Source organism: Saccopteryx leptura, chromosome 6 (genome assembly GCF_036850995.1).
Source record: "Saccopteryx leptura isolate mSacLep1 chromosome 6, mSacLep1_pri_phased_curated, whole genome shotgun sequence".
Classification (NCBI taxonomy): Eukaryota; Metazoa; Chordata; class Mammalia; order Chiroptera; family Emballonuridae; genus Saccopteryx; species Saccopteryx leptura.
The window spans coordinates 29017931-29042114 of NC_089508.1; the positions used below are offsets into that span (position 1 = coordinate 29017931).

The 24184-nt window shown below is 45.9% G+C and overlaps 1 protein-coding gene across 10 annotated transcripts in view; it reads right to left on the bottom strand.

The window, feature by feature from the left end:
• Positions 1-24184, bottom strand: part of RGS6 (regulator of G protein signaling 6) — a 542558-nt gene that overhangs the window by 78469 nt on the left and 439905 nt on the right. For 9 of the 10 annotated variants that reach the window (XM_066388417.1, XM_066388419.1, XM_066388418.1 and 6 more), the window contains 5 exons: positions 17514-17564; positions 13372-13478; positions 12020-12071; positions 5173-5237; positions 2535-2611 (listed from right to left, as the gene is read on the bottom strand). In XM_066388417.1, coding sequence (XP_066244514.1) covers positions 2535-2611; positions 5173-5237; positions 12020-12071; positions 13372-13478; positions 17514-17564 — 352 coding nt within the window. Of the gene's footprint in view, positions 1-2534; positions 2612-5172; positions 5238-12019; positions 12072-13371; positions 13479-17513; positions 17565-19645; positions 19729-24184 lie in introns of those variants that run through there. The other variant, XM_066388421.1, reaches the window with a different exon arrangement.

The following is a 24184-nucleotide window of genomic DNA, read 5'->3' on the forward strand; positions in this document are numbered from 1 at the left end:
CTGCAACACCTGACTATTGAGTCAGGGGCACTGCCCTCTTTTTCTTTAGATTGTCAAATAAAAAGATGACAACAGCCAACACAACAATAGCCATCCAGTGTGAATTAATCAAAATCATACCTATTATTTTTTGTCAAATCAGCAAAAAATATGTTTTTTGGGAGTGCCTCAGAATTTTTAGTAATTAGTTTATGTGTGCCATGAGATGAAAAGGGTTGAAAATCGCTGGGTTAGACGGCACATTACTGTACACGTATAATGAACGTGGTGGGCCGAAGGACTACAGCACGGGACCGCACCTGTCCACTGGAATGGTTAAGATCTGGATTATTAAGAACTGAATCACCCACTGACATGCCCCCCTGTACCCCATCAAAGCGGATGTCGTGTACTCGAATTCTAGGAAGAAATAATCAACCATAGACTTGCAGCGTTTCATCCTCAAATTTGAGTTTGCTTTAGATTCAGAGTCAGTGGAAATGTCTTCAAAAATGCTGCAGTTATGTGTTTTAAGAGTCACTTAAGCCATCTGGCTTTCTAAAAGCAGAGTAATAGCGCTTGCGTGTGACAAGAGTCGGAAGGCAAGCCTCATGGGCCTCCGCTGGGGGAGGCCTGGATTGCAAGGGGGAAATTGCAGGTGACGAATACATATTCTATGTTCAGATCAGGGACGTAGATAAGAGGCTTTAAAATGAAAGGGCCTGTTCTACTTCGTATTATCTCTCAGGAAAAATAGTAACTCAGATAAACTGCCGTGTCACTCCTGGTTGCCGGCTCCCTTGGGAACACTTTAGTTTACTGGACTGAAATAAAGCCATTATCATCCGGTGATTTTTGTGATAATTACTGTGTATTTAAATGGCCCACAATTATAATGTAATCACAGAGTTAATCAAAAGACTTAATCAAGAAATACCACATATGTATTTCTTCTCCTTTTATAACAGCGGTTCTCAACCTGGGGGTCGAACGACCAAAACACAGGGGTCGCCTAAAGCCATTGGAAAATACATATTATACAATACATTTTTAAATATTTCCAATGGCTGTAGGCGACCCCTGTGTTTTGGTCGTTTGACCCCCGCCGGGGTCACGACCCACAGGTTGAGAACCGCTGTTCGTTCTATAACATGCGATGCCGTGTGACTCTGAAAGTACAAATCAGCGGTCCCCTTTGCTTCCCTTGTCACCCACTCAGCCACCCTCCCTCCTGTTTCCTCCATCCTCAGGGGCCTGGGCTCCTCCTGCTGCAGCTCAGCATCCAGTGCCTGGGGCCCCCCTCCCTCGGGGGCTGTTGGGGGCACAGGTGTGGACAGCAGGTGGCAGAAAGGCAGACACTGCAGAGGGAGGGTCAGAGTCATGGCACTGTGCAGGCCACTGGACCCAATGAGCTCAGGTCATTTTCAACCACACCTGTGATCAGTGCCCACCTACAGAGCTCGAGACTCGGCCCTAGGCAGTGTCCTGTAGCACTGCCCGGAGAATGCAGAGGGGGTCCTCTGAAGATCCCCCAGGGGGGTCTCTTCTCAGGTCCAAGTAGTGCCTAGAGAAAAGGTACTCATCTTCTCCCTGCTGGGCCTCCCTTTCTCTCCCCTCCTCTGACCCATTCCTTTTATTAACCCTTCTGGCGAAACCATGGTCCACAGCTGGAAAGGACAAGACGGGACCCAACCTGAGTAAGTCCACGTCCCAGAATTAAACAGATCTGGTCAACCATGTTTGTGGGCTGGGGGACACTCACCGCTCACTCTGTATCCTGAGAGAGGGGGGAATTTCCACTGTACTCACTGGGAGGGGAAAACATGGAAAAAACACTCCAACTTTTCCCCCCCACTTTCATCTTTTGTCCTCCCGGGAGGGAAGAGTGACTTAACTTATTGGAGGATTTGAGAGAAGAAATCGGACACCTGTCGTCTGTATGAAGTCAAGTTACTGGGATCAACTCTGCCCTGTTGGGGGCGCCTGCAGACACCCAGCTCTGCCCGGGATGGGTAATTTTAGTGCCAGGGTAAAGATCTATGGCCACAGACCCAAAGCCATGTGCTATATCTAGCTTTTATCAGTAATAATCTGACATTTTAGACTTCAAATATCTGACTTCTGTGCCTTACTTTTGATTGGTTCTGAACCTCTGGGGGAGGGGCTGTCTGTTGGCCTTCCTAAAACTCGACCATGTTGTCCTATGAAGATGAAATATCCAGATCTATAGGTAAAGTCAGTCTGATGTTTTTCAGCCTCTGAGCACAGAAGAATTGAACATCTCCTTGGAGAATAAATACGTCTTCACATAACCAAAGTTCTACACGTGGGAGGGACCCCATTGTCTACTGGACTACACATGTTTGAAATTATTTTAGGGTGTCATTGGTTACAAAGATGACCTTGATTTCCTTTTAGTTGCTCTCCTGAGAGACGACAGTGACAAACCACAGCTGGCCAGCTGTGGCAGGAAACCTCACTTTGGCCACTCATACCACCTCCAAATTACAGACATTTTTTTCCTCCTCACAAGGGTCTCTATTAAGTCCACCTACTTTACTTGTGCTTCTGCTTGCATGAAGATGAATTCCCACTTCCTTGCAAAGGCCCTCTGGAGTCTGGCTAAGTTTTCCTAACGAGAAATGAAAATGAACAGGAAGGCATTAATCATCGTAGGTTTGTACATCAACATCTATGCTTATTATAGGGCAGCCATCTATTTTGGTTACTCCCAACAAAATAGGGTCCCCCTTTCCATCCACTGGACGTGAACCCAATTTGACTTTGCACCAGACCCTTCTGTACAGAGCAGAGCTATTAATATTCATTTACCCACCCATTAAGTCTAAAGTCTCCGGATTCACCTGATTCCTCTTTTCTTGTATATTTTAGAAGAACACAACGCATGCAGCACTTGCCATACAGGCTACTGGAGATGGGGAGAGTGTTTTGCGGCTGTGCATGCAGGATTTGGGGAGGGGTTAAAGGCACTCTCTACAACCTACTGGACAGCTCTGAGAGCAAAGCTAAGAACAGATTTCTCAAGACTTGTCTCCCAGCAGGGGTCTTGGAAGGGGGCAGGAAAAAAGAACCCAGGGGACTTGACATTAGTATCTTTGAAAGTCCAAATACAATAGTTGGGGGGAAAAAAGGAATATCTATGTTTGTGATGTTCATAAAAGGAAGAACCCAAAACAGAAAGAAAGAAAAGGTTGCCTTAAGAGGAAGAGAGAAGCAGCCTTTTTTTCTCAGTCTGTAGGCTCACCTAGTGGCACAGTAGGACTGTCAGGAGGGCCATCTGACAGGTCCCCTAATGATCTGCTTAATTCTGATGGAATGCAAGGCTGGAGCCCACATTACGCTATGTATTTTCATAGAGCTCATGCCAACACTAATTGATTACTCTCATTAGGAGGTTATTAATATAAAAGGAGCTTCAGTTGAAGATCAACACATGAAAACTCAGTCATTATTAAGGCTTGATGTACAAGGACCTCAAAGACACTGTCCTTTTGGTTCTCCCATTGTTTATAGGAAGCAAAGCTGGTAACGCCTAAAAGTCAGTCAATTGGAGAGTGGTTATATAAATTATGATGCAGTCATGCCATGGAATATTAGGCAGCCATTAAAAATGATCATATAGATGATTATTACTGACATGAAAAAATTCCCAACATACTGACAGTATAAGATTGGGGAGAGAAGTGGCTTACACAGTGTTTATGGTATGATTCGTCTCTTTGTAAAGAAAAATATATGCACAGAAAAGCCTTCAGGGAGAAGTATTGCAGGTTATTCTCTTTCCTTTCTTTGCTGTTTGAATTTTTGTTTTTATCAAGGGCCTATGTAATGATAAAATTACTGTAATTTGAAACAAAATATTTTATTTATTTATTTACTTTTATTCTCTAACCACTTTTAGGCAGAACTTCAACCTGAAAGAACACTTTAATACCCTATTCTTCATAAATACCAAAGCAGAATATTGTATGGCAAGAGAAGAGGAAATTGAATAAAATACATTAGGAGTTGATGCTGTCTTGCTTCTGTTGGGGACCTTTTATAAAACATGGAAAATACAGGGGAGACAGAGGATGAAGGGTCCACATGCTCCTGCAGTCTGGGCTCTTCTAGAGGTCCTGTTAGGGAAGGGATGGAGTCATGTCGAGGCTAAAGCATTGTGCACTCAGAGTAGGAGAGCAGTCTTCTGCAAGAGGGGTGACTGCGGGCACAGGAGGGCAGCTGGGGTCAGGGCCTGGGTGCTCGGGATGCTCAGAGCCACAGAACAGCCGTTCCAGGGTTTGCTTGGGAAGATGTTCCAACATATTTATATATAATAGCTCCCACTGATAAACATACTTTAGCCAGGTTCGTGAGGCTCTATGTAAACCCCTGTACTGCATCCTCCACTCTTTCCCCCCCATACACAGGCCCTGTGACGCCAATGGCATGCACATTCCCCTTGGGCGTTGGAGCAGGGAGCACTGACTCTATAGGTCGGCTTGGGTACAGGTACCCAAGAGGGACAGGTCTGGTAGAGTGGGGATATCATGCTTGTTTTGGAAGACAGAGGAAGCAAAAGCAGATAAGACATTTCGAGAGTGGGAGGATCTGAAGCCCTTAAAGCAGCCCCCTCTCCTAGCCGCTGGTGGGACAGTCATTTCATGGCTCAGCAGCACCTCCTCTGGACAGTTTGTGAAAAGTTAGCTCATTTCCCTCAGACTCAGCAACCCAATTAAGAATTTGGTTTGGGGGAAGATTCTGCCAACAAAAATTTAAAATATTTTAAAAATTATCTGTGAATCTCCAATTCTCTTGATATTGGCTCTGTTACATGGGAATGGGTATGAGTGTTTCATCACTGCAGAAAGTTCCATCAACAGTGTCACTCTACAATGTTCAAGGCAGAGCTGAGCCTGGGATTTCCTCTTTGCTGAAGTGTCTAAGTTCTTTGCCCATTTTTAAGTTGAATTGCTTTCTTACTGCTGAGTTTTGAGAATTCTTTATATAAAGATGCAATTTTATTGTGGTGGTCAGAGGAGCTGAGAACAAAGGAGGGGAAATAGAGAAGACTTCCTTTCCACAGTCTCAAAAGAATTGAGGAGTGAAACGGAAAAATATTAGCTAAAACACTTGTTGCAGATGGGTTTGTACTCTCCTCCCACACTGACTCTGGAAAATAATCGTACTTACTGCTTCGTAGTCTGCCAATTCCAGCCTTGCTTTATTCTGCATTGTCCTCTTACAGAGATAGATGGCTAAGGGAAAAAGAAAAATTATAACCCAGAAAAAACCAATGTAGTGAAATCATAGGTCCTTCCATCCATCCATCCATCCATCCATCCATCCATCCACCCACTCACCCACCATCCATCCATCATCTATCCATTCATCCATCCATTCATCCATCCACCCACCATCCATCCTAGCTGGCTAAATGCTCAGCACTGTGCTGTGAAGAATATACTTCTATGTGGAAACCTATCCATGATACCACATCTCTAGAACTCTTTCTGCAGGTCAAGATCAGATGAGGACCCCATCCTCTCATCCCGACAACACCCCTCCATCCTCCTCACTCTCTTTCACCCTAAACATCTCCCATCAGGATGATCCTTCTCAAATATAACCATGCTACTCTCCTGCCTGCCTACCCGGTCTGCATTGACTCCTCAGTGGCCTCAGAAGGAAGGTTGTGTTCCTTAGAGTAGCATGTTTGGTTCTTTAAGATCCAGTCTGCTTGTCTCTTCCCTTCCTCACTCAGGCATGTGAAGCTACCAGATGTCTTTTAGCTCTACTCCTCTGCGTACGTGTCTGCTCCACGGGAGCCCCTTCCCTTTCTCTCTCCTTTCCCTCTATCTGGCAATCTCCTACTAATCTTTGAAGACTCGGCTTGGTGTTCCAGATAGTTCGGTGTCACAGCTATCTATTTTCTTTTTTTTTTTTTTTTTTTCATTTTTCTAAAGCTGGAAACGGGGAGAGACAGTCAGACAGACTCCCGCATGCGCCCGACCAGGATCCACCCGGCACGCCCACCAGGGGGCGACGCTCTGCCCACCAGGGGGCAATGCTCTGCCCCTCCGGGGGGTCGCCATATTGCGACCAGAGCCACTCTAGCGCCTGGGGCAGAGGCCACAGAGCCATCCCCAGCGCCCGGGCCATCCTTGCTCCAATGGAGCCTTGGCTGCGGGAGGGGAAGAGAGAGACAGAGAGGAAAGTGCGGCGGAGGGGTGGAGAAGCAAATGGGCGCTTCTCCTGTGTGCCCTGGCCGGGAATCGAACCCGGGTCCTCCGCACGCTAGGCCGACGCTCTACCGCTGAGCCAACTGGCCAGGGCCCACAGCTATCTATTTTCAACCATGGAACCTGACTGTAGTATAATTGTGGGTTTACTAGTCTGTGTCCTGCTCTAGGCTGAAGGCTCTTCAAGGGCAGGGACTATGTCCTACTCAGCATGAGTCCCTGTGCCTAGCACCAGGGCCTGGTCTGCCAGTGGAGTAAATGAACAGTAGAACAGGAAGACAATTTTGGTCTCTCTGACCAAGCTAAAAGAGGGTCATAGCCTTCATCATCCCTTTTCCTACCTCTGTTCCTTCAGTACCTCCCTCCTCCTCCAGGACCAAGTAGACCAATCCAGGGAAGGGAGGAGATGAGTGAACAATAGAATAACCAGAAGGGAAGACTAGAGAGGACCTATCTGTTGTTTGACAACTTAAGTACACTAGGATGTCTAGTCACCTCCTTGCTGAATTAACCAACTTCCCCAATGGGGTCTGAAACATTTTCTGATGTCAGCCTAGGCTACGTTAGAACCCCGTGGTTAGTAGCCTACTCTGGAATGCCCAAATTCTGCTCACACCAGTCAAGTTGCATGTGGATGACAGTCAATTGTGTTTGCTCTCAAATCTGTTTATGTTAGGCACACCTGTTACTTTAATAATGCAAGTGCACTAAATATTCCATACACTGATGCAACTAATGTGAAAGGAGAGAGAGTTGTTTCTGTGAAGCTGAATGGTTTGGAACAACTTGATAAAGGAGAATTGGCTAAGACCATTGCTGGTGAATTTGATACAGGTGAGATAACTGAGTAAATGAGAAAAACATAAAAATTTTTTAGAGAGGTAAACATACAGGTTGCTTCAAAAGTGTTTATAAATTCTTGATGTACTTTAAGATGTAGAAACTGGATGGTTTATTTTGAGTATGATTTATTGAAGGAAAAATAAAACCCTCAAATTATTGAGACCCTTAAAAGGCTGCTAAATGAATATTCCTTTGTATTTCTTACACAATTGGAAGGTCACTAAGGTGTGTATAGATTATTTTTCATGATTCTCTACCAACTATTTCAATGAACCAAGCAGCAGCTCCAGCTCTCTGTTGTGTCTGACAAAGGTACCTCTTTTGGTCTCTTGGACCACCAGTTAGGCAGCCTGTGGAATTGGGGCACCCTGAGGCAGGAAGCCCGGCACATTACCAGCCCCAGCGGGCCTGGCCTGGATGACCCGGGAGCAGTGCAGGTCATAAAATGGCAGCTGCTTCGACAATGCTGCCTTAGACGGTATTTGATATTGGCTAAATGTGAAACTCAGGAAAGTCTAAGTCAGACTGGGGCTTTATTTAGACAGAATTGTCCTGAAAAAATTTACAACCCATCTGGGTCAAAATGGGCCAGCTAGGTTATGAAGTACAAAGTGCCATGCAGGGAACGAAAAGCCTGTACCGTTCCTGACGACCATGAGTTACACGGGTGGGTGCTTTCAGCCCACTTCCTGTGGCTAATGTCACATGTTAGGAACTTTGTTCACCAAAAACTAGGGAGGCCGAATGCAGCTGTTGAAGGAACCTCTTCTTGGCACAGACCTTCCCTGGGCTTGTCTGCACTACCCTGTGCTCTAACATCTAACTAATCAAATGACCACCAGCAACAACAGTCAGTCCTACAACCGGGAACCTGAGGGACTTGCTCAGATATTGGTCTTTCTTGGATACTTAATTTCTCATTGAACAACCTTTGTCTTCTTGCCCTCATACCTCTCATTGAACAACCTTTGTCTTCTTGCCCTCATACCTGGTGTTCCCACCTCACCGGCATCTCACGTGGATGACCCACTGCCATCACGGCTCACCGTGTGTCACCATGACAAAAATAGAACTTGTCACAGAGAGCTAACTGATTGTTGCCAGGGGGAAGGGTGTTCGAGGGATTGGGTGTAAGAGGTGAAGGGATTGAGAAGTACAAATCGGTAGTTACAAAACAGCCACGGGGATGTAAAGTACAGCACAGGGAATATAGTCCATACTATTGTGAAATCTATGTGTGGTGCCAGGTGGGTGCTGGAAATATTGGGGAGGCCACTTTGTAAGGACATGACTGTCTAACCACTGTGCTGTAGACCTGAAACTAATACAAAGAAATATTAAAAGTAAACTAATTGAAAGATAAAATAAAGATGCAAATAGTAAAAAAATAAATAAATAAAACACATTAAAAATTTATAAACAGCCTAACCAGGCAGTGGCACAGTGGATAGCATGTCAGACTAGGACACGGAGGAAGGTTGCTGGCTTGAGTGAGGGGTCACTCGGTCTGTTGTAGCCCTGCCCCGGTCAAGACAGCAATGAGAAAGCAATCAGTGAACAACTAAGGTGCCACATCGAAGAATTGATGCTTCTTATTTCTTTCCCTTCCTCTTTGTCTGTCCCTATGTCTCCCTCTCTCTGTCTTTCTCTGTCTCTGTCACACACACACAAAATTATAAACAGAATGGATTCATATTCTACATATGTAATTAAACATTAAAAAAGGTACTATTTTAATGTACTTTAAAAAACTGACTTCTTTTCCAAAATGTCTCTACTAGTGACATAATTATTTATTTCAATCTTCTAAACTAGGGAACATATAAGGCATATATTTATGCATTTTCCTCATACCCTCTAATTACTTTTTAGGACAGTGGCATTTTGGCATTGAGTGTAACATTGGCAACCATCAAGTAAGGACCATTCATCAAAAGATGAGAAAACTGAAGGCTAAGAAAGGTGACTTGATTTACTCACCAGGTAGTTAGTGGTGGAGATGGAAATAGAATTAAGGTCTAGTTCAGAGCTTTTTTCACTATGACATTCATTGCCTCATTTCCTATTCATTTTCCAATTTAAAAATTTACTGAATGTTTCTTATGTGCCAAGCACTGTTTTAGGTGCTGGAGAAATCACCATAATAGCAGCTACCACTTACATGGAGCTCACTGAATGTCAGGCACCGTTCTAGGGGCCTTCCAAATGTTCACTTACTTAATCCTTAACATAAGCCAATGAAGTGGGTTCTGTTATTTATAGATGAGAAAACCTTTTCAGGTCATTTCCCATTAATGGGGCTCCATTATGGCTCCCTAAGATTGCTGAATCCATTCTAAATGTCTCTGCTTGACTAGGAAGGCTTTTTTATATGCGTCATACCATTTTTAAATTTTTATTTATTGGTCTTAGAGAAAGAGGAAGGGGAAGGGAGACAGAAGCATCAATTTGTCGTTCCATTCATTGATGCATTCATTGGTTGATTCTTGTATGTGCCCTGATTGGGGATTGAACTTGCAACCTTGGGGTATGGGGACAATGGCTCCAACCAACTAAGATACCCGGCCAGGGCTTGTAGGCATTTTTATAAACCTACCTCTCCCAAACTATTCAACCTTCTCAGTCATTCTTCACCAACATAAAACCTTTGAATACTCATATCAGACTCCTCACAAGGCCCTTCTTACCCCATCATGCTGTCTTTCTGGAATGCTTGGAGGGGAAGACTGTGACTCACTCAAATCTGTGACAGAGCAGTTGACACAGAGTAGGTGATCGGTAAACGTTTGTTGAATGAATGAAAGTTTCTGGTTCTTTGTCAATCCAAACCATGCCTATTCTGAATTCTTAGCTCCAGTTTCACATCCTCCCTGGCAAGAGGGCCACACACAACCAGTAATATCAAACATTACCGTAGGAGTGACAATGCTAACCCCCACCATGGTTTCATTGTCTCCTTATCACGTGCCACACACCAGACCTTGCTTGCATTCTATTTAATTCTAACCAAACAACACTAGGAGACAAGAGTATTGTTATTCTGCTCTTAATATGGGGTGTCTGAGGCACAGAGAGGTTAAGTAACTTGGTAAGATCACACAGCTAGTGGAGCTGGTCAATGCTGGGCCCAATGTGCTGAATTTCTCCTTGGTAAGTACTTATTTTCTGACTAAACTGCTTTGGAAATGCTGGTGATTGATTTTTGGAATCCTGCAGCCTGACTTCTCCATTTGATTTGCCAAAATCATGGCATAGGAATTAAAAATAATTTTGCTTAAATGAGAGCTGATATAAACCATTATTTCTATCCCTGTTTATGCTGCATAACTAAGGTTCTAAAATGGAGAAAACCTGTAGAGAAAGGAAAGTAATACCTGTTGCAATCAGCATCAGATGGTGTATGCTTTATATTCAAGTAAATATTTTAATTTTTCTTGGGCCTGGTTCCCCCACCCTCATTGTTGCCTGGACAAATACTGGTTTCAACATTCACAGGAGCACACAGCTGCTGCAAGAAACTAAGCTACAATGATTCAAATTCCAAGTTGGGCTTTTGTTAGCAAAATTTTAGCCCCTGAAACACTTGTTTTAGGAGCAGCCAAATGTAGCTCCCATTCTGAGCCAGAAGTCTCGCTGGATTCATGTATCACATCATTTAGGAAACAACTCAGTTCCAGAGGGCCCCAAACGGTGCCTGCAATCGCTGATGAGACAACAGAGGGGCCGTCCTCTGAATAAGGACCATTTTCCAGGCTTGGAAACAGAATATCCGTAACCATATTAGGCAATGACTTGTCCGCATTCTATCCCTGGGACTGGTTACCGATCGCTAGTTACCCCTCCCTCAAATGTGTGATCAGACGGTGTGGCTTATCACACAGGTTCCAAGCCAGAATACCACCCAGCTACAGCTGCCTCTGCCTTCCTGTGTGAACAATCCTAGAGAGCCTGGGAGAAGCTGAGGTCTCATCAAGTGTCCCAGGGCCAAGGAGAGCCACTGCGGACCGCCCAGCAGCTCAGTCAGTAATGAGGACACTGTGTAAAGGGACAGGGGCTGCCGCAATGAAACCATGCATGAGACCATGAGAGAAGCGTGAGCCTCAGAGCCACTCAGATTTGAGTTCAAATTCTGCTGTCTCTACTGAGTGTCTGATAAGCACCTTTAATAAAGAACTGGAACCACCAGCAAATACACAGACCAGCTATGCCTCAGGCATGCCCTGGGGGGTGTGGGAATGAACAAGGTGGACCAGCCCACCCGCATGGGGCTTCCAGACAAGTAGAACACAGTGTGGTGCATGTGAGGATGTGGCCTCTCTGGGCCTCGGGCTCTTTATCTGAAGGAGAGGGGCAATATCACTTCTTTAGAGGATTGGCGCATAGAAGTATTAAACAGTCTCCCCAAAGAGTATATGGTAAGCGTCTAGTAGAGCTCTCTCTTTATAAAGGAAACTCCCTGCTTTCCCAGCTCCCAACATCACCTACTCTTTATTTTCCTAGTCCAGGGTGTCTTCTGTATACCCCGCTCTGGTCAGTCTTCATTTTCCCTTAAATTCCAACTGTCAAAACCACCCCTGAGTTATTAATACGTCTTAACAAGTCTTCGAGACTAGACTGGGTCAGGGGGAGATGGCCTGTTGATCTAGTCCTCCCAGGAAGAAACAGTCCACAGCCACTGCCCTACGGCGTTGCTGTGAGACCCTATTTTCCACAGCCCTGCAGGATGAACATACTGGCCCCCTGTGATGGCCTTCTTCCTTCCTCCATTTCCTTCCAACGGCTGCATCTCTCAGTGTGCTCAGCCCTTCTTCATTACGTGCGACAGGATGTTGATTACATGTCAACTGTGTGACAGAGAATCTCCTCCCTATGCACACTGGTCACCAGACACCAAGCATCTATCTTCCACGCGCCCCGGACTAACACTCAGTGTGGGCTGTGGCTTCGCTGCTCACCGTAGTCGGTGTTTTCAGGCTCCCAGCAGTTCGATGGCCAGAAGTACGGAGCCTGCAAAAGAGAAGAGATGTCAGGACTCAGCAGCAGCATGCCAGCACTTGCCCTCCTATGCCTAGGGGTCAGGTCCTCTGCACCCAGTGAGGACCCCTCCCTAGGACAGGCTCTGCCCCCTCTCCTTCATGATGACACCACAGCCCAACCCCCATCCTGTTCTTAATGCAGCTGAGGCCAGTCAACATTTTGATCAAGGTGCTGAGAAGTGACTCCAGGTGAACAAAATAAATGAGAAACTTGGTTTATAGGGCCAGAATTTCTTACCCCAAGACAATAGAAGTCTAACTACAGAAGTCAGACTGGCACGGTTTAGTGGGTACAAGCCCCAAGTTCCTGAACTGTGTCCCTCCAAGTTCATATGATGAAGCCTTAATCCCCAGTGTGGCTGTATTTGGAGTAAAGAAATAATTAAGGTTAAATGAGACTCTTAGGATGGGACTCTGATCCCATAGGATTAGTGTCCTTAAAAGAGAAAACAGCAGGTCCCTCTTCCCCTCTCAAGCACAACAAAAAGCAGTTGTCTGAAAGCCAGGATGAGCATGCTCACCATAAATCAAACCCTACTGGCACCTTGATCTTGAACTTCCAGCCTCCAGAACTATGAGAAATGAAGGCCTGTTGCTTAAGCCACCCAGACTGGGGTATTTTGTTCTGGCAGCCTGCGCAGACTAAGATACCCTTTGGCCCTGTCTGAAGAACTCTGCTTCCAAATCCTTCGGTTTTGACCTTGACGCAATCCCTTATCCTCTGCCCCGGATCTAGGACAGGATCTGAGAAAAGGAGTGGAAATGGTGTGAAGGTTTAGTGGGTAGTGAATAGAAACTTCACACCAGGATGTCAGCATGATTCAGTAGAAAGATCAAGGACTTTGATCTATCAGTCAGCCATCAAGCTGACTTAGGTTCAAATCAAGGCTGTCTCTTAGATTTACTAACTGCCCCATTAATTCTCTGAACACTTCAGTTTTCACATCTGTAGAGTGGGTGATATTTGTCCCTTTCCTCCCAGAAGTTTGTTCTTCAACAATAAATGAGGAACTATGTTTGTTCTTCAGAATAAAAGAGGAACTATGTATAAATTGTTCAATAAATAGTAGGTTCTCTATGAGGGCTTTTTTTTTGTATTATTTGGGTGGAGCAATAAATGGCTCAGACAGAAGTTTTCTTGGTTTTCCCAGACCTGGTGGGCAGTAAGGGTTGCTCCCTTAAATACGCTCAGTGTTCGCATGTGGTTCTAATGTGAGATCAGAGGGTGATGGGAAGAAACGTTCTTCAGGAGGAGGAGCAGGCAGGCCCACCTGGAAACGATAAAAGGTGCCATCGTCCTTCATGCTGAGCACATGGTCCGAGATGGGAAAGATGTAGCCTTGGGCAGCTATTAGGCTTCCCAAGTGTATTGCTTCAACTGCGGAGACAGGGTATAAGAGAGAGGAGCAATTAGGAAGCTATCAGAGTGCAGGGCTGCTTGGCTGAAATGTAAGCTGTGAGAACAAAAAGGCAACCGGAAGTCATCTGTCATCACCTTAGACAAACGCACGACTGATTGATGGATGGATAGCTTTATGATATGATTGCATTGGGCCGGAGGGAGATGGCAATGCTTGGGAAGGGCTGCCGCATGCCTGGGACTCCTCTGGGTCCCCGCTCTGAGAATCTGACATTGTTTTACTCCCCCTCCCCCACCAACCAAAGACCTGCAGAGAAAGTGCTCACAGTTAAGGCCATGAGTGTTGGCGTAGATAAACCCGCACTTAATTGAGATTATTTCACATAAAGTGCTTAGCAGTGTCTGGTGCTCAGTAAGTGTGGGCAGGCCAGAGTCCCATTCTTATTCTCATCATTTCTTATCATCCGCAGCAATGAGCACTCAGCCTCACCGCCCTGGAGACGTTGGACTCACTCTGCATTCCTCACTGCCACAGTCCCTTCTCTTAGGGACACAAGGCACAATCTCATTTTTGTGTAGAGTACTGTGGCGGGCAATGGTGCCGGGAGGCCAAGCTGATAAAAATATTTGTATTTTTGCCACACTCAACATGTTGTTTTGTTACTTTAGCACCAACCACAGACAGATAAATCATTAAGAATTTATATTTATTCTGATTAGAGCTAAGAAAAATAATAAGTTTAAATGATTCTACCATGCACAATAATATAAGTTACCCTTCACAAATATGAAAGTACTCTTACTGGTAAAAATTGATTTTTGAATGTGGAAATTATTGAGACAAAGAGGAGTCTCTAGGAATTATTAATTTGACAAGCTCTAATTTGTGTGTGTGTGTGTGTGTGTGTGTGTGTGTGTGTGTGTGTGTGACAGAGAGAGGGACAGATAGGGACAGACAGGAAGAGAGATGAGAAGCATCAATTCTTTGTTGCGGTACCTTTGTTGTTTATTGATTGCTTTCTCATATGTGCCTTGACCGGGGGGTCTACAACAGAGCCGGTGACCCCTTGCTCAAGCCAGCAACCTTGGGCTCAAGCTGGTGAGCCTTGCTCAAACCAGATGAGCCCGCACTCAAGCTGGTGACCTTGGTGCCTCGAAACTGAGTCCTCCATGTCCTAGTCCGATGCTCTATCCACTGCGCCACCGCCTGGTCAGGCAAGCGCTAAATTTTTAAAGCGATTTGTGTTGGCTTTATATGCCAACTTTTCAAGAGGCTGCTTAGAATCCAAACATTTTGTTTATTTAGACCCGCCTGTCCTCCTTCAGAAGGAACGGACACTTACAACTGGTGGAATAAAAAAGAACAGGGTTTTATTTTCCTTGCTTAGTGATGGCCAGTTTGTGCTTTAAAGTCTATATGGCTTTAAGAATCATGGGTCCAGCAAACACGAACAGCTCCATCACCTGCAGCTGCTCCTTCCCAGGAAAGGGAGAACACTGTCCACTAAGCAGGGGCCTCTCCTGTCACCAGTCTAGGAGCTGGAGCTCACACCTCATTCTTTGAGCATTGGGGCTTCTGCTTAGAAGTGTGGCAGATGGGAAGAAGGAAGGGAGAGAGGGGTGGAAGTTAGACACGTCCAGCTTCCCAGGGCCCGAGTTTGCCTCATTCCCACCCTTCTACTCCTGGGCGCTGGATTGTTCTGAACTCCTGCTCAGCCGCCGCCCAGAGGCCCAAGCAGTTCCCAGCGCCTGGATGTTCTCTCGGGGCATCAGAGTCTAACAGACCTCCACAGACACGACCTTCGCATTCCGGATCTTTCACAGGAGCTTCTTGTACTAGGGCCAGGGAGGGTTCGTGAGCCTGCTCGCCTACCACTAGCTGGGGCAGGGTTCTCAGAACACTACTACTCACCAGTGCTATTAGTACTACTGCCACTACAACTACTGACGACACCAATAAAGTATGTCAGTAATACAATGACTTAGAAGGCAAGGAAAACAGTGCTCTTGGAAAAGAAGAGGCCACCATGAAGAAAGGTGGTCTTTAGTTTAGCATCATAACCAAAAACAATGTTGACTTTACATACATGTAACTAAGTGGGGAGAGACTCATTCAGTCCAATTTCTATTAGTGGACAATCAGAAGTCCAGGCTGCATAACACACAGGCTAGTTGTTTCAGGCTGTTTCTTTTTTTTTTTTTTTTCTGAAGCTGGAAACGGGGAGAGCCAGTCAGACAGACTCCCGCATGCGCCCGACCGGGATCCACCCGGCACGCCCACCAGGGGCGATGCTCTGCCCACCAGGGGGCGATGCTCTGCCCCTCCGGGGCATCGCTCTGCCGCGACCAGAGCCACTCTAGCGCCTAGGGCAGAGGCCAAGGAGCCATCCCCAGCGCCCGGGCCATCTTTGCTCCAATGGAGCCTTGGCTGCGGGAGGGGAAGAGAGAGACAGAGAGGAAGGAGGGGGGGGGGGTGGAGAAGCAAATGGGCGCTTCTCCTATGTGCCCTGGCCGGGAATCGAACCCGGGTCCCCCGCACGCCAGGCCGACGCTCTACCGCTGAGCCAACCGGCCAGGGCCAGGCTGTTTCTTTGAAAGGATTAACACATGTAGTTTTCCCCTGTGGATAAAGAACTGGGTGAGAATTAAGAATTTTCACGAGTCGTGAGAGTGGCCATTAATCAAGGTGGAGATAAAGGCTACTGTCACTTTCATGAATGACCTGCTTTTCTGGCACTCAGGTTTCTGGCAACTACATTTTATCAAACTCTAGGTAAGTTGGATTGTTTAGTAGTCAATAGCAGGGGTCCCCAAACTACGGCCCGCGGGCCGCATGCGGCCGGCCCCCTGAGGCCATTTATCCGGTCCCCGCCACACTTCCGGAAGGGCACCTCTTTCATTGGTGGTCAGTGAGAGGAGCATAGTTCCCATTGAAATACTGGTCAGTTTGTTGATTTAAATTTACTTGTTCTTTATTTTAAATATTGTATTTGTTCCCATTTTGTTTTTTTACTTTAAAATAAGATTTGTGCAGTGTGCATAGGGATTTGTTCATAGTTTTTTTATAGTCCGGCCCTCCAACAGTCTGAGGGACAGTGAACTGGCCCCCTGTGTAAAAAGTTTGGGGAACTCTGGTCAATAGTATATTAGCAGCATCAGATTAAAATATAGCAATGCCTGAGCTGACACACTGACCCCAGCAAAACAATCACAGCTGAAGGCCAGACACCTAGAAAGGGCACCTGAAAAAGACTTTAAAAAGCATAGTATTTGGAGGCCATTTAATTTAGGGCAAATAGGTCTAATCCATAAGACCCTCAGAATACACATGTGGGTATTTATAAATATGAAATATAGACAGCAAGAATACTCAGTTAAGACGGGGAGTGAATAATAAATTCTGAAAAGTATTAACTAACAACGCATGGGTCACAAGCTCTACTTATCTAGAATTTTCACTTTTCTGCAACTCCCCACTTTCTAATTATGCCATGAAAACAAATTTTACTGCTTATTTACTGGTGGGAGGACAGATTTGAAAACTGTTTTATTGGCCAGAGTTTTGTTGTTTTATTTCTGGTAAAATTTTCCTAATTGAAATGCATAATTAAAGTTGAAAAAAAAAATCATTCCTTCACTTCTTGCAGAAGCAGAAAACAGAAGGCATCTTAGCAAATAATTAAACATCTTAATTGTGGATCAGGCAATCTAATTTTAATAGCCGGCTCTAGAAGGCTGTTCAGTGACAGTGCTACAACTTATCTTTAATTGCTGTGGCTAACGAGACTTCATCTCATTTCACACATTATTATACTGGTCTCGTTGGCATTCTCAATGGTTGCTCATTTTCTCAAAGGGTGATTTAAATTTAAAGACAGACATTCAGTGGAGAAAAATAAATTAATTTTATCCGTAAGTAGAGTGATTCCACATCTTGGAATTCACATGGATAAGCCCAGTTCTCAGGAGGGTAGGAGAATCCAGTCTGGAGCCTGGTTATGGGATGTTCACTGATGACATGGGGGGATAAACTCAGGGTTGATGGTCAAGTACCTGGGTCTTCGATGGAAAGGTTCTTCATAAGCCATTGCACAATGTCAGTACCTGCAATGATAAAACAATTCGACTGAAGACCTCATAGGTGTTAAGCCCTGTGGCAGAAGAAATATGGTTACATAAGAGACTCCTTATTCAAATTAGCACACACCTGGAGACCTAGGTAATACTGATGCTTTTCTATCCTAACAAACTCCACCCATTGGTTTATGTCTGATGACTCAGAATGATCTTGTGTCCACATTTCTAGGAAGCACTGGTAGGGGACTTCCTGCGAATACAGATTTTGATGACTTCCCCAAGAGAGGCTGGTGAAGTTTTATCACGCCTGGCCCTCAGACCGTTTCCTGTGGGAAGAGGCCTGTTCAGTTCCCTCCTCATAATGACGAGGGCTGACCAGGTTCCTGAAGAAATCTCTACTTTCTTCTGGCATGGGCCCACGCTGAGAGAAAGCCTCCCTGGGGTCTGTGAGAGACACTTCTATATATTCACCTACTACATGGGCAACAGCTAGAGGACACTCCAGCCTTTGCTGCAGTTTGGTATGGGCTGCGTCCTGACAGCAGAAATGAGGGGTGGCACTTCTAGCCCCAGACTGTAAACACTCCCACGTGGCCCTCCACAGCTCCACACTCTGTTGTTTCCCGTCTGTTAGCTGAATGGACAGGACTTCCAGGGCCCAGGCACCGGCGGGGCCACGTGGGAAGGAGCCTGGGATTCTGAACAACCGTGAAAACAGATACCCATTTTGGGCTCTGACCTGATGGAAAGTTTGTCATGTTAAGCCTCAGAAATCTGGGGCTTACCTGTTTTGGCATCTAGTGTTCTCTTAACTAATCTAAAATCTTGAGAGTTAGAGGGGACTTTTTAAAACTTATTCACTCCAACGCCAGCCAAACACGAGCCCCACAGCAACACCCTGGACAAGAGGTGCTGTAATCTCTGTTTAGAAAGATCCGGGAACCTCGGAGCTCACAGATCCCCTCCTAGTCAGCCTGTCCCAGTTGAACTCTCTTGGATTTCTTTGAGCAGAAACTTGACTTACGCTGTGACTACTCTCTTTTGCTCTAGTTTGGCATTCTGACGCTAGAGAACCAAACCTAGGCCTTCTCACTCTACGAGACAGTTCTGCGAATATTTGGGCAGTTTACCTAACACGCTGTCATCGTCTCCTCGAGTGTCTCCTCCATGTGAAACGTGCCTGGGTCCCTCAGCTGTTCCTTTGTGTTTCCTAGGTCCTGGAGCCCCTTACCCCTGTGGTCACCACTCTCTCCTGTTTGCCTCCCTTTGAAAATGCGGCGCCTAGAACCAATGTTTCCTAGGGCCACGCAGTTCACCCTGGGGGTAGAAAAGTCCAGTTTTCTGGAGGATTCTGAACTTCTGATCAGTCCACCTTTGTCACCCCCCAAATCTCACTTTAAACCAGTGCAGACCTTTGATGGTGGCTTTGCCACTTCATGATGGGATGTGTGATGGAAAACAGCCCCCAATGGCAACATTTCTAGCTATCTGAGTCCTGGCATGGGTCTGAGTCTCAATGGGAGGGAGAGGGCCTGCCAGTAGCCCTCCTGCGATGGAGTCCCATCTGAAAGACTGGAGAGCCAGCAGGAGGGTTAAATATTATGTCCATTAAAAGATCTACCGTCCTTTACCCAGAAATAAAGTTTCCTGAAGTTTGACTGGTTGCCAGAGGGGAGACCGATCCAGGCCTGAACGCCTATAGATTTTGTTTCTCCTGGGCTCTTTGAAGGTCAGTGAACCCTGCACAATAAACTTCCAGGGTCCATCCTTCTCTCTTTCTATGTGCCCCCGACCCCTGGCCTCAGACCAGCCGTCACCGGCGTGGCCCTGTAAGGCCCCCAACACTTCAATCTCAAAAGCAAGACTTCTAAGCTTTCCCCCATCCTTGCCCCGGGCTGACATCTATGAGCTAAACTTTCTATCCTAAACCCTCCTCCTCGTTCACATTCTTTGAGAGAAAGGGAGCGCATGTCTATGTGTGCTTGTGCGAGTCGGGTCCATTTCCTCCAAATGATACAAGTTCAACATTTGTCCTCGGAAATGAAGAACAAAGCAGAAACCAAATAAGAACCGTAATCCCAAGTTGGGGGCGGGGGAGAGACTCTAACCTGTTTTTTCCTCCAAAGAAAAATAGTTCTTTTTTTTGTGGGTTGCCTGGAAACGGGGAGGTTTCCAGCATCAGCAACAGCTCTCCCCGGGGCGGACGGATTATCTTTCTGCTGAGCTGGCTGAACTGTTATTTATCACCTGCCAAGACTGATTACTCACCCTGGGACAATGACAGCCCTTCCTTTCCCCTGTTAATTACTGTCATCATTAATATCCATGTCACTAATTAGTATTCGCTCACATTGAAACTCCTTCCTCACTGTCATATCCGTTCCCCCTCCACCCCGCCCCAGCCGGCAGCACTATTGTCTGGGTTCCTCCCCTCTTTCGGCTCTGTGGGCTCGGTGTCTAGCCTAATTGTCTCCCCAGACCACCAGAGCCCCATCTGCATTCACAGAACCGAAGGATCCCGTGTAAGCTCTCTTTTTTGGCAAAAAAAAGGGGAAGTCACAGAGGCCCTTTCCCTTTTCCACAGGCCTCGGTTCCTCTTCCCAGGCACAGCCACCGTGACAGTCAGTGTCTTCATCTGGGGACTGGTGCGACTGTCCTCGGACCCAGGTTCAGAGGTGGGCCGCCACCCCCACTGCCCTGGGCCACTGCCCTCAGTCAGCGGCGGCCCCCCCTCTCCCTGCTGTCCCTCACACGCTGCTGGCACGGCGTGGGGACATCAGCAAACAGACAACGCCTAGGGCTGTGGACACTCGTTCTGTAGGAGTAGGGGAGTCTAGGCTTCCGAGGACTAATCCAGAAGGGGCCAGCCTCCAGCCTGGTGGCAGAAAGTAAACCATTGCGTGTTCAGTCCCAGGAGCAAGTAAGGGAGCAAAATCTTACTATTATGTCCATTAAAAGTTCTACAATGATTACACTGTAGAATCAGACAAGCCTAGTCCAAATAACCCTCAGGAGAACGTATTTTTCTCTTTTGTCTTCCCTCCTTCTTTCCTCTCTCCCCCGATCATTCTTTCCTTCTTATTCTAAAAAAAAAAATTTCAAGAAAATGATTTCTCTGGTCTATCCAAAATTAATCATCGCCCTTTGTAATCCCTATTGGGTTCTGGTTCTTATCTTAGGCTGCCCTGCCAACGACTTAAATCAAAATGAAAACCTTAGGACCAAATGTGGGATGGTTACCCGTTATTCCCAACGATCCTAAAACACTTGGTTTAAAGTTTTCTTTTAAAGGCAAATTTATCAACGTGTATTCCAGGGATATCCATGAAATACACCAGAGAGCACCAGAAGACTGATCCACAGTGTGAGAGGTTCGTTAGTGTATTTATGTACAAGTTTATAACACACAGCGGTGCTACTGTTTCTATATGTGTTGTATGTATGTATTCAATTATACCATTTATATATATAATTATGTTTATTGAAAGGGTGTTTGGGTACAACTCAAAAGTTCTTTAGTAGGGGAGTGAATACATAAATTATGGGTCATCGTTCAGCAACTATTTATTGAATACCTATTGTATTAAGTAAAGCATATTGAGAACAGTACATATTGTAAAATGACATTTTTATAATTGTATTTCTATATAATATTTGTATTTCTATCTATATATTTGTATTTCTATATTTGTATTGACTTTAAATACATGTAACTATATATTTACTATATTTATATTTCTATTTTACTACTTAAATATGTATAGATATATACAGATATGGAGAAGAAAAGTTCTGGATATTTAAACTGTTAACAATAGGTTGTCTTGGGGAGAGGGGTTGAGCCACATTATAGGAAATTCCCATTCTTCACATTTCCTTATTATTGGCATTCATAGAAGACTGATACTATATATTACTTTTGCACTAAGAGAAATACGTTTCCTTCTGAGGAGCAGAGAGGGAAGAGTTGGCCTCTGAGACAGAGGTGGAGAATCCCGGTTGCAGATGAAGAGTGGAGAGGATACGGGAACACCTCCAGGCCCCAGGATCTCTGCTCCCCAGGGAAGGGGCAGAAGAAAGTGAGGGCAGGACTCGCAAAGCAGCCTTTTTCCTGAGGAGTAACGAGTGGGAGGCGTTCCCATAGGTCTCAAATTATCTATCTCTGGCCACCTGACCAGCCCCAGGGCCTCAGAGTGGGTACCAGGCTGTTCACTACAGTCCTGGACTCAGGGTGACAGCCTGCACCCCTTCCTCATGTCACTTACTGTTCCCTTGTGCAGAGTGAGACTCAGTGATCTCTTCCTGGCCACTTCCCAAGTCGTATCAGCTCTAGATTGATGTAAACTGGATTTGAGGAAGCCGGTAAGATCTTCCAATATTGTAAGGAGCTCCCTTTCAGGTTTGGGGGAGACTCTTGTTATAAAAGGATTCCATTCTGGGCTTTGTCTTAAGGTGCCCTGAAGATTTAGGGATATACGGAACTTCCTCCCAAGTAAGTCAGAACACAGGCAGGTCCTACCAGAAACTTTCCCCCATTCTTCCCAAGGTATTGTATCACTCTGCGCCCAGATTAGATGATGGAAATTTGGAAAAAAGACAGGTTCCAGTCCCCTGCAAATTTCAAGTTACCTGAAACTTAGTAGCTTATATATCACAGTACTGATAGCCGAAGCCATTGATAACGTACTCATCAACCCTCCCCGCTGGGGAGAGTCACTTCCCTGTGGGTAAACAGTCTCCCGAGCCCAACAAAAGATAAGATGGCTCCAGCTGTGAGCGATCCCATGGCTCTCCTCCGTCAAGGTCATGGCTCAGTCTGACAGTGGATCCTCACCTACGTGCTGAGGTCTCAGCTGCACCTGCGAGTGCAGAAGGCAGCTTTATGCTCTCTCTTCTTCTCATGTAGGAGCCACGTGCAGGGCAATGCTCGTGAAGGGGAGTGACTCTCCCAAGTGCCCACTGTGCACCAGGCTGGAGCTGTGCACTTGACCCTGTTGTCACATATCCTCTTGACAATAATTGTGTAAAATATAATAACTGTTATATCCATTTAAAAAATTAGGCCCAGAGAGGCCCAAGGCCACATACGAGTACCTATCTGAGTGAAGGTTGACATCCAGACAATCTCATGCCAAATGTTATTTCCATTCCACCGTTCTGCCTCTCTTATTTCTGAATAATTTTCAGACTACTATATAGAAGAATAACTGGAAAATTGATATTCTGCTTTCATTTTTTCCTCTAATGCAGAAACATTAATTTAGTGATAATAATTGCTACTACATTATATCTATCTATCTATCTATCTATCTATCTATTTTTTTGCTATTATATGCTACTTAGCTAATCATTTATTGAGCACTCTCTATATTCAAAGCTTTGGAAGAATTCCTTGTTATAGATAAATTGAAGGATACTCTAAGTAGGACAGTCTTTATAGTTTTAGACCTTCCTTTTATGCTTTAGTTTAAAAAAAACACCTTTTTTTTTTTGTATTTTTCTGAAGCTGGAAACGGGGAGAGACAGTCAGACAGACTCCCACATGTGCCCGACCGGGATCCACCCGGCACGCCCACCAGGGGCGACGCTCTGCCCACCAGGGGGCGATGCTCTGCCCCTCCAGGGCGTCGCTCTGCTGCGACCAGAGCCACTGTAGCGCCTGGGGCAGAGGCCAAGGAGCCATCCCCAGCGCCCGGGCCATCTTTGCTCCAATGGAGCCTTGGCTGCGGGAGGGGAAGAGAGAGACAGGGAGGAAGGATAGGGGGAGGGGTGGAGAAGCAAATGGGCGCTTCTCCTATGTGCCCTGGCCGGGAATCGAACCCGGGTCCCCCGCACGCCAGGCCGACGCTCTACCGCTGAGCCAACCGGCCAGGGACAATAAAAACCACCTTTTTTTAAATGCAACTATTAAACTAGCAGAGAAAGCAAGAGGAACTGTTAAACTGGGCTTTGGAGGCGGGCACAGTGACCAGCGGCTAGGAGACAGAGGAAGAACAGGCGAAGGGACAAGTGTGAAGAAAGATCTAGTGGCATGTTTGAGGTGTCTAGTTCAGTTTTTTCAAGGAAAAGCATGACGAAGGTAACAGGTCCACACTTGCTTACCAAGCACATGCAGCCACAAGTTCGCAGCGTTCATGCGGTCAGGCAGACCCGGGTTCGATTCACGCTATATCATTTACAAGCTGTGTGACCCTGAGCAGGTTCCTTGACCACCACCCACCTAATCTCCATTTCTTCATGAGTCAACTGGGCGAAGAAAATACTGACAGGATAGAACAAGATCACACAGACGAAGCTCTCGCCACAAAGCCTGGCCCGTGGCGTTGCTGAAATGGGACTGTTTTATTATCGGGTCACTTTTCTCATCTGAGCCTTTGTTTCCTCATCTGAAAATGAGGATAGTGATAACTGGACCTGCCGTGTAGGCTCTGAGGGGCCAAGGAAAGTCTGCGAGTGCCACGCTAAACACAGTGCCTGCTACAGAATTCACACGCATTAGCTACCGGGACAGCCCACGTGTTAGGAGCCTTGTGTTGGAGCCAAGTGTCTAACCGAGTCATCGGCATGGCGGAGAGAAATAGGAGCAACTTAAAATTCTTGTGGTATTTGCCTGTTTTTCCATGTTAGGCCTTAGAGACTCTCAAATG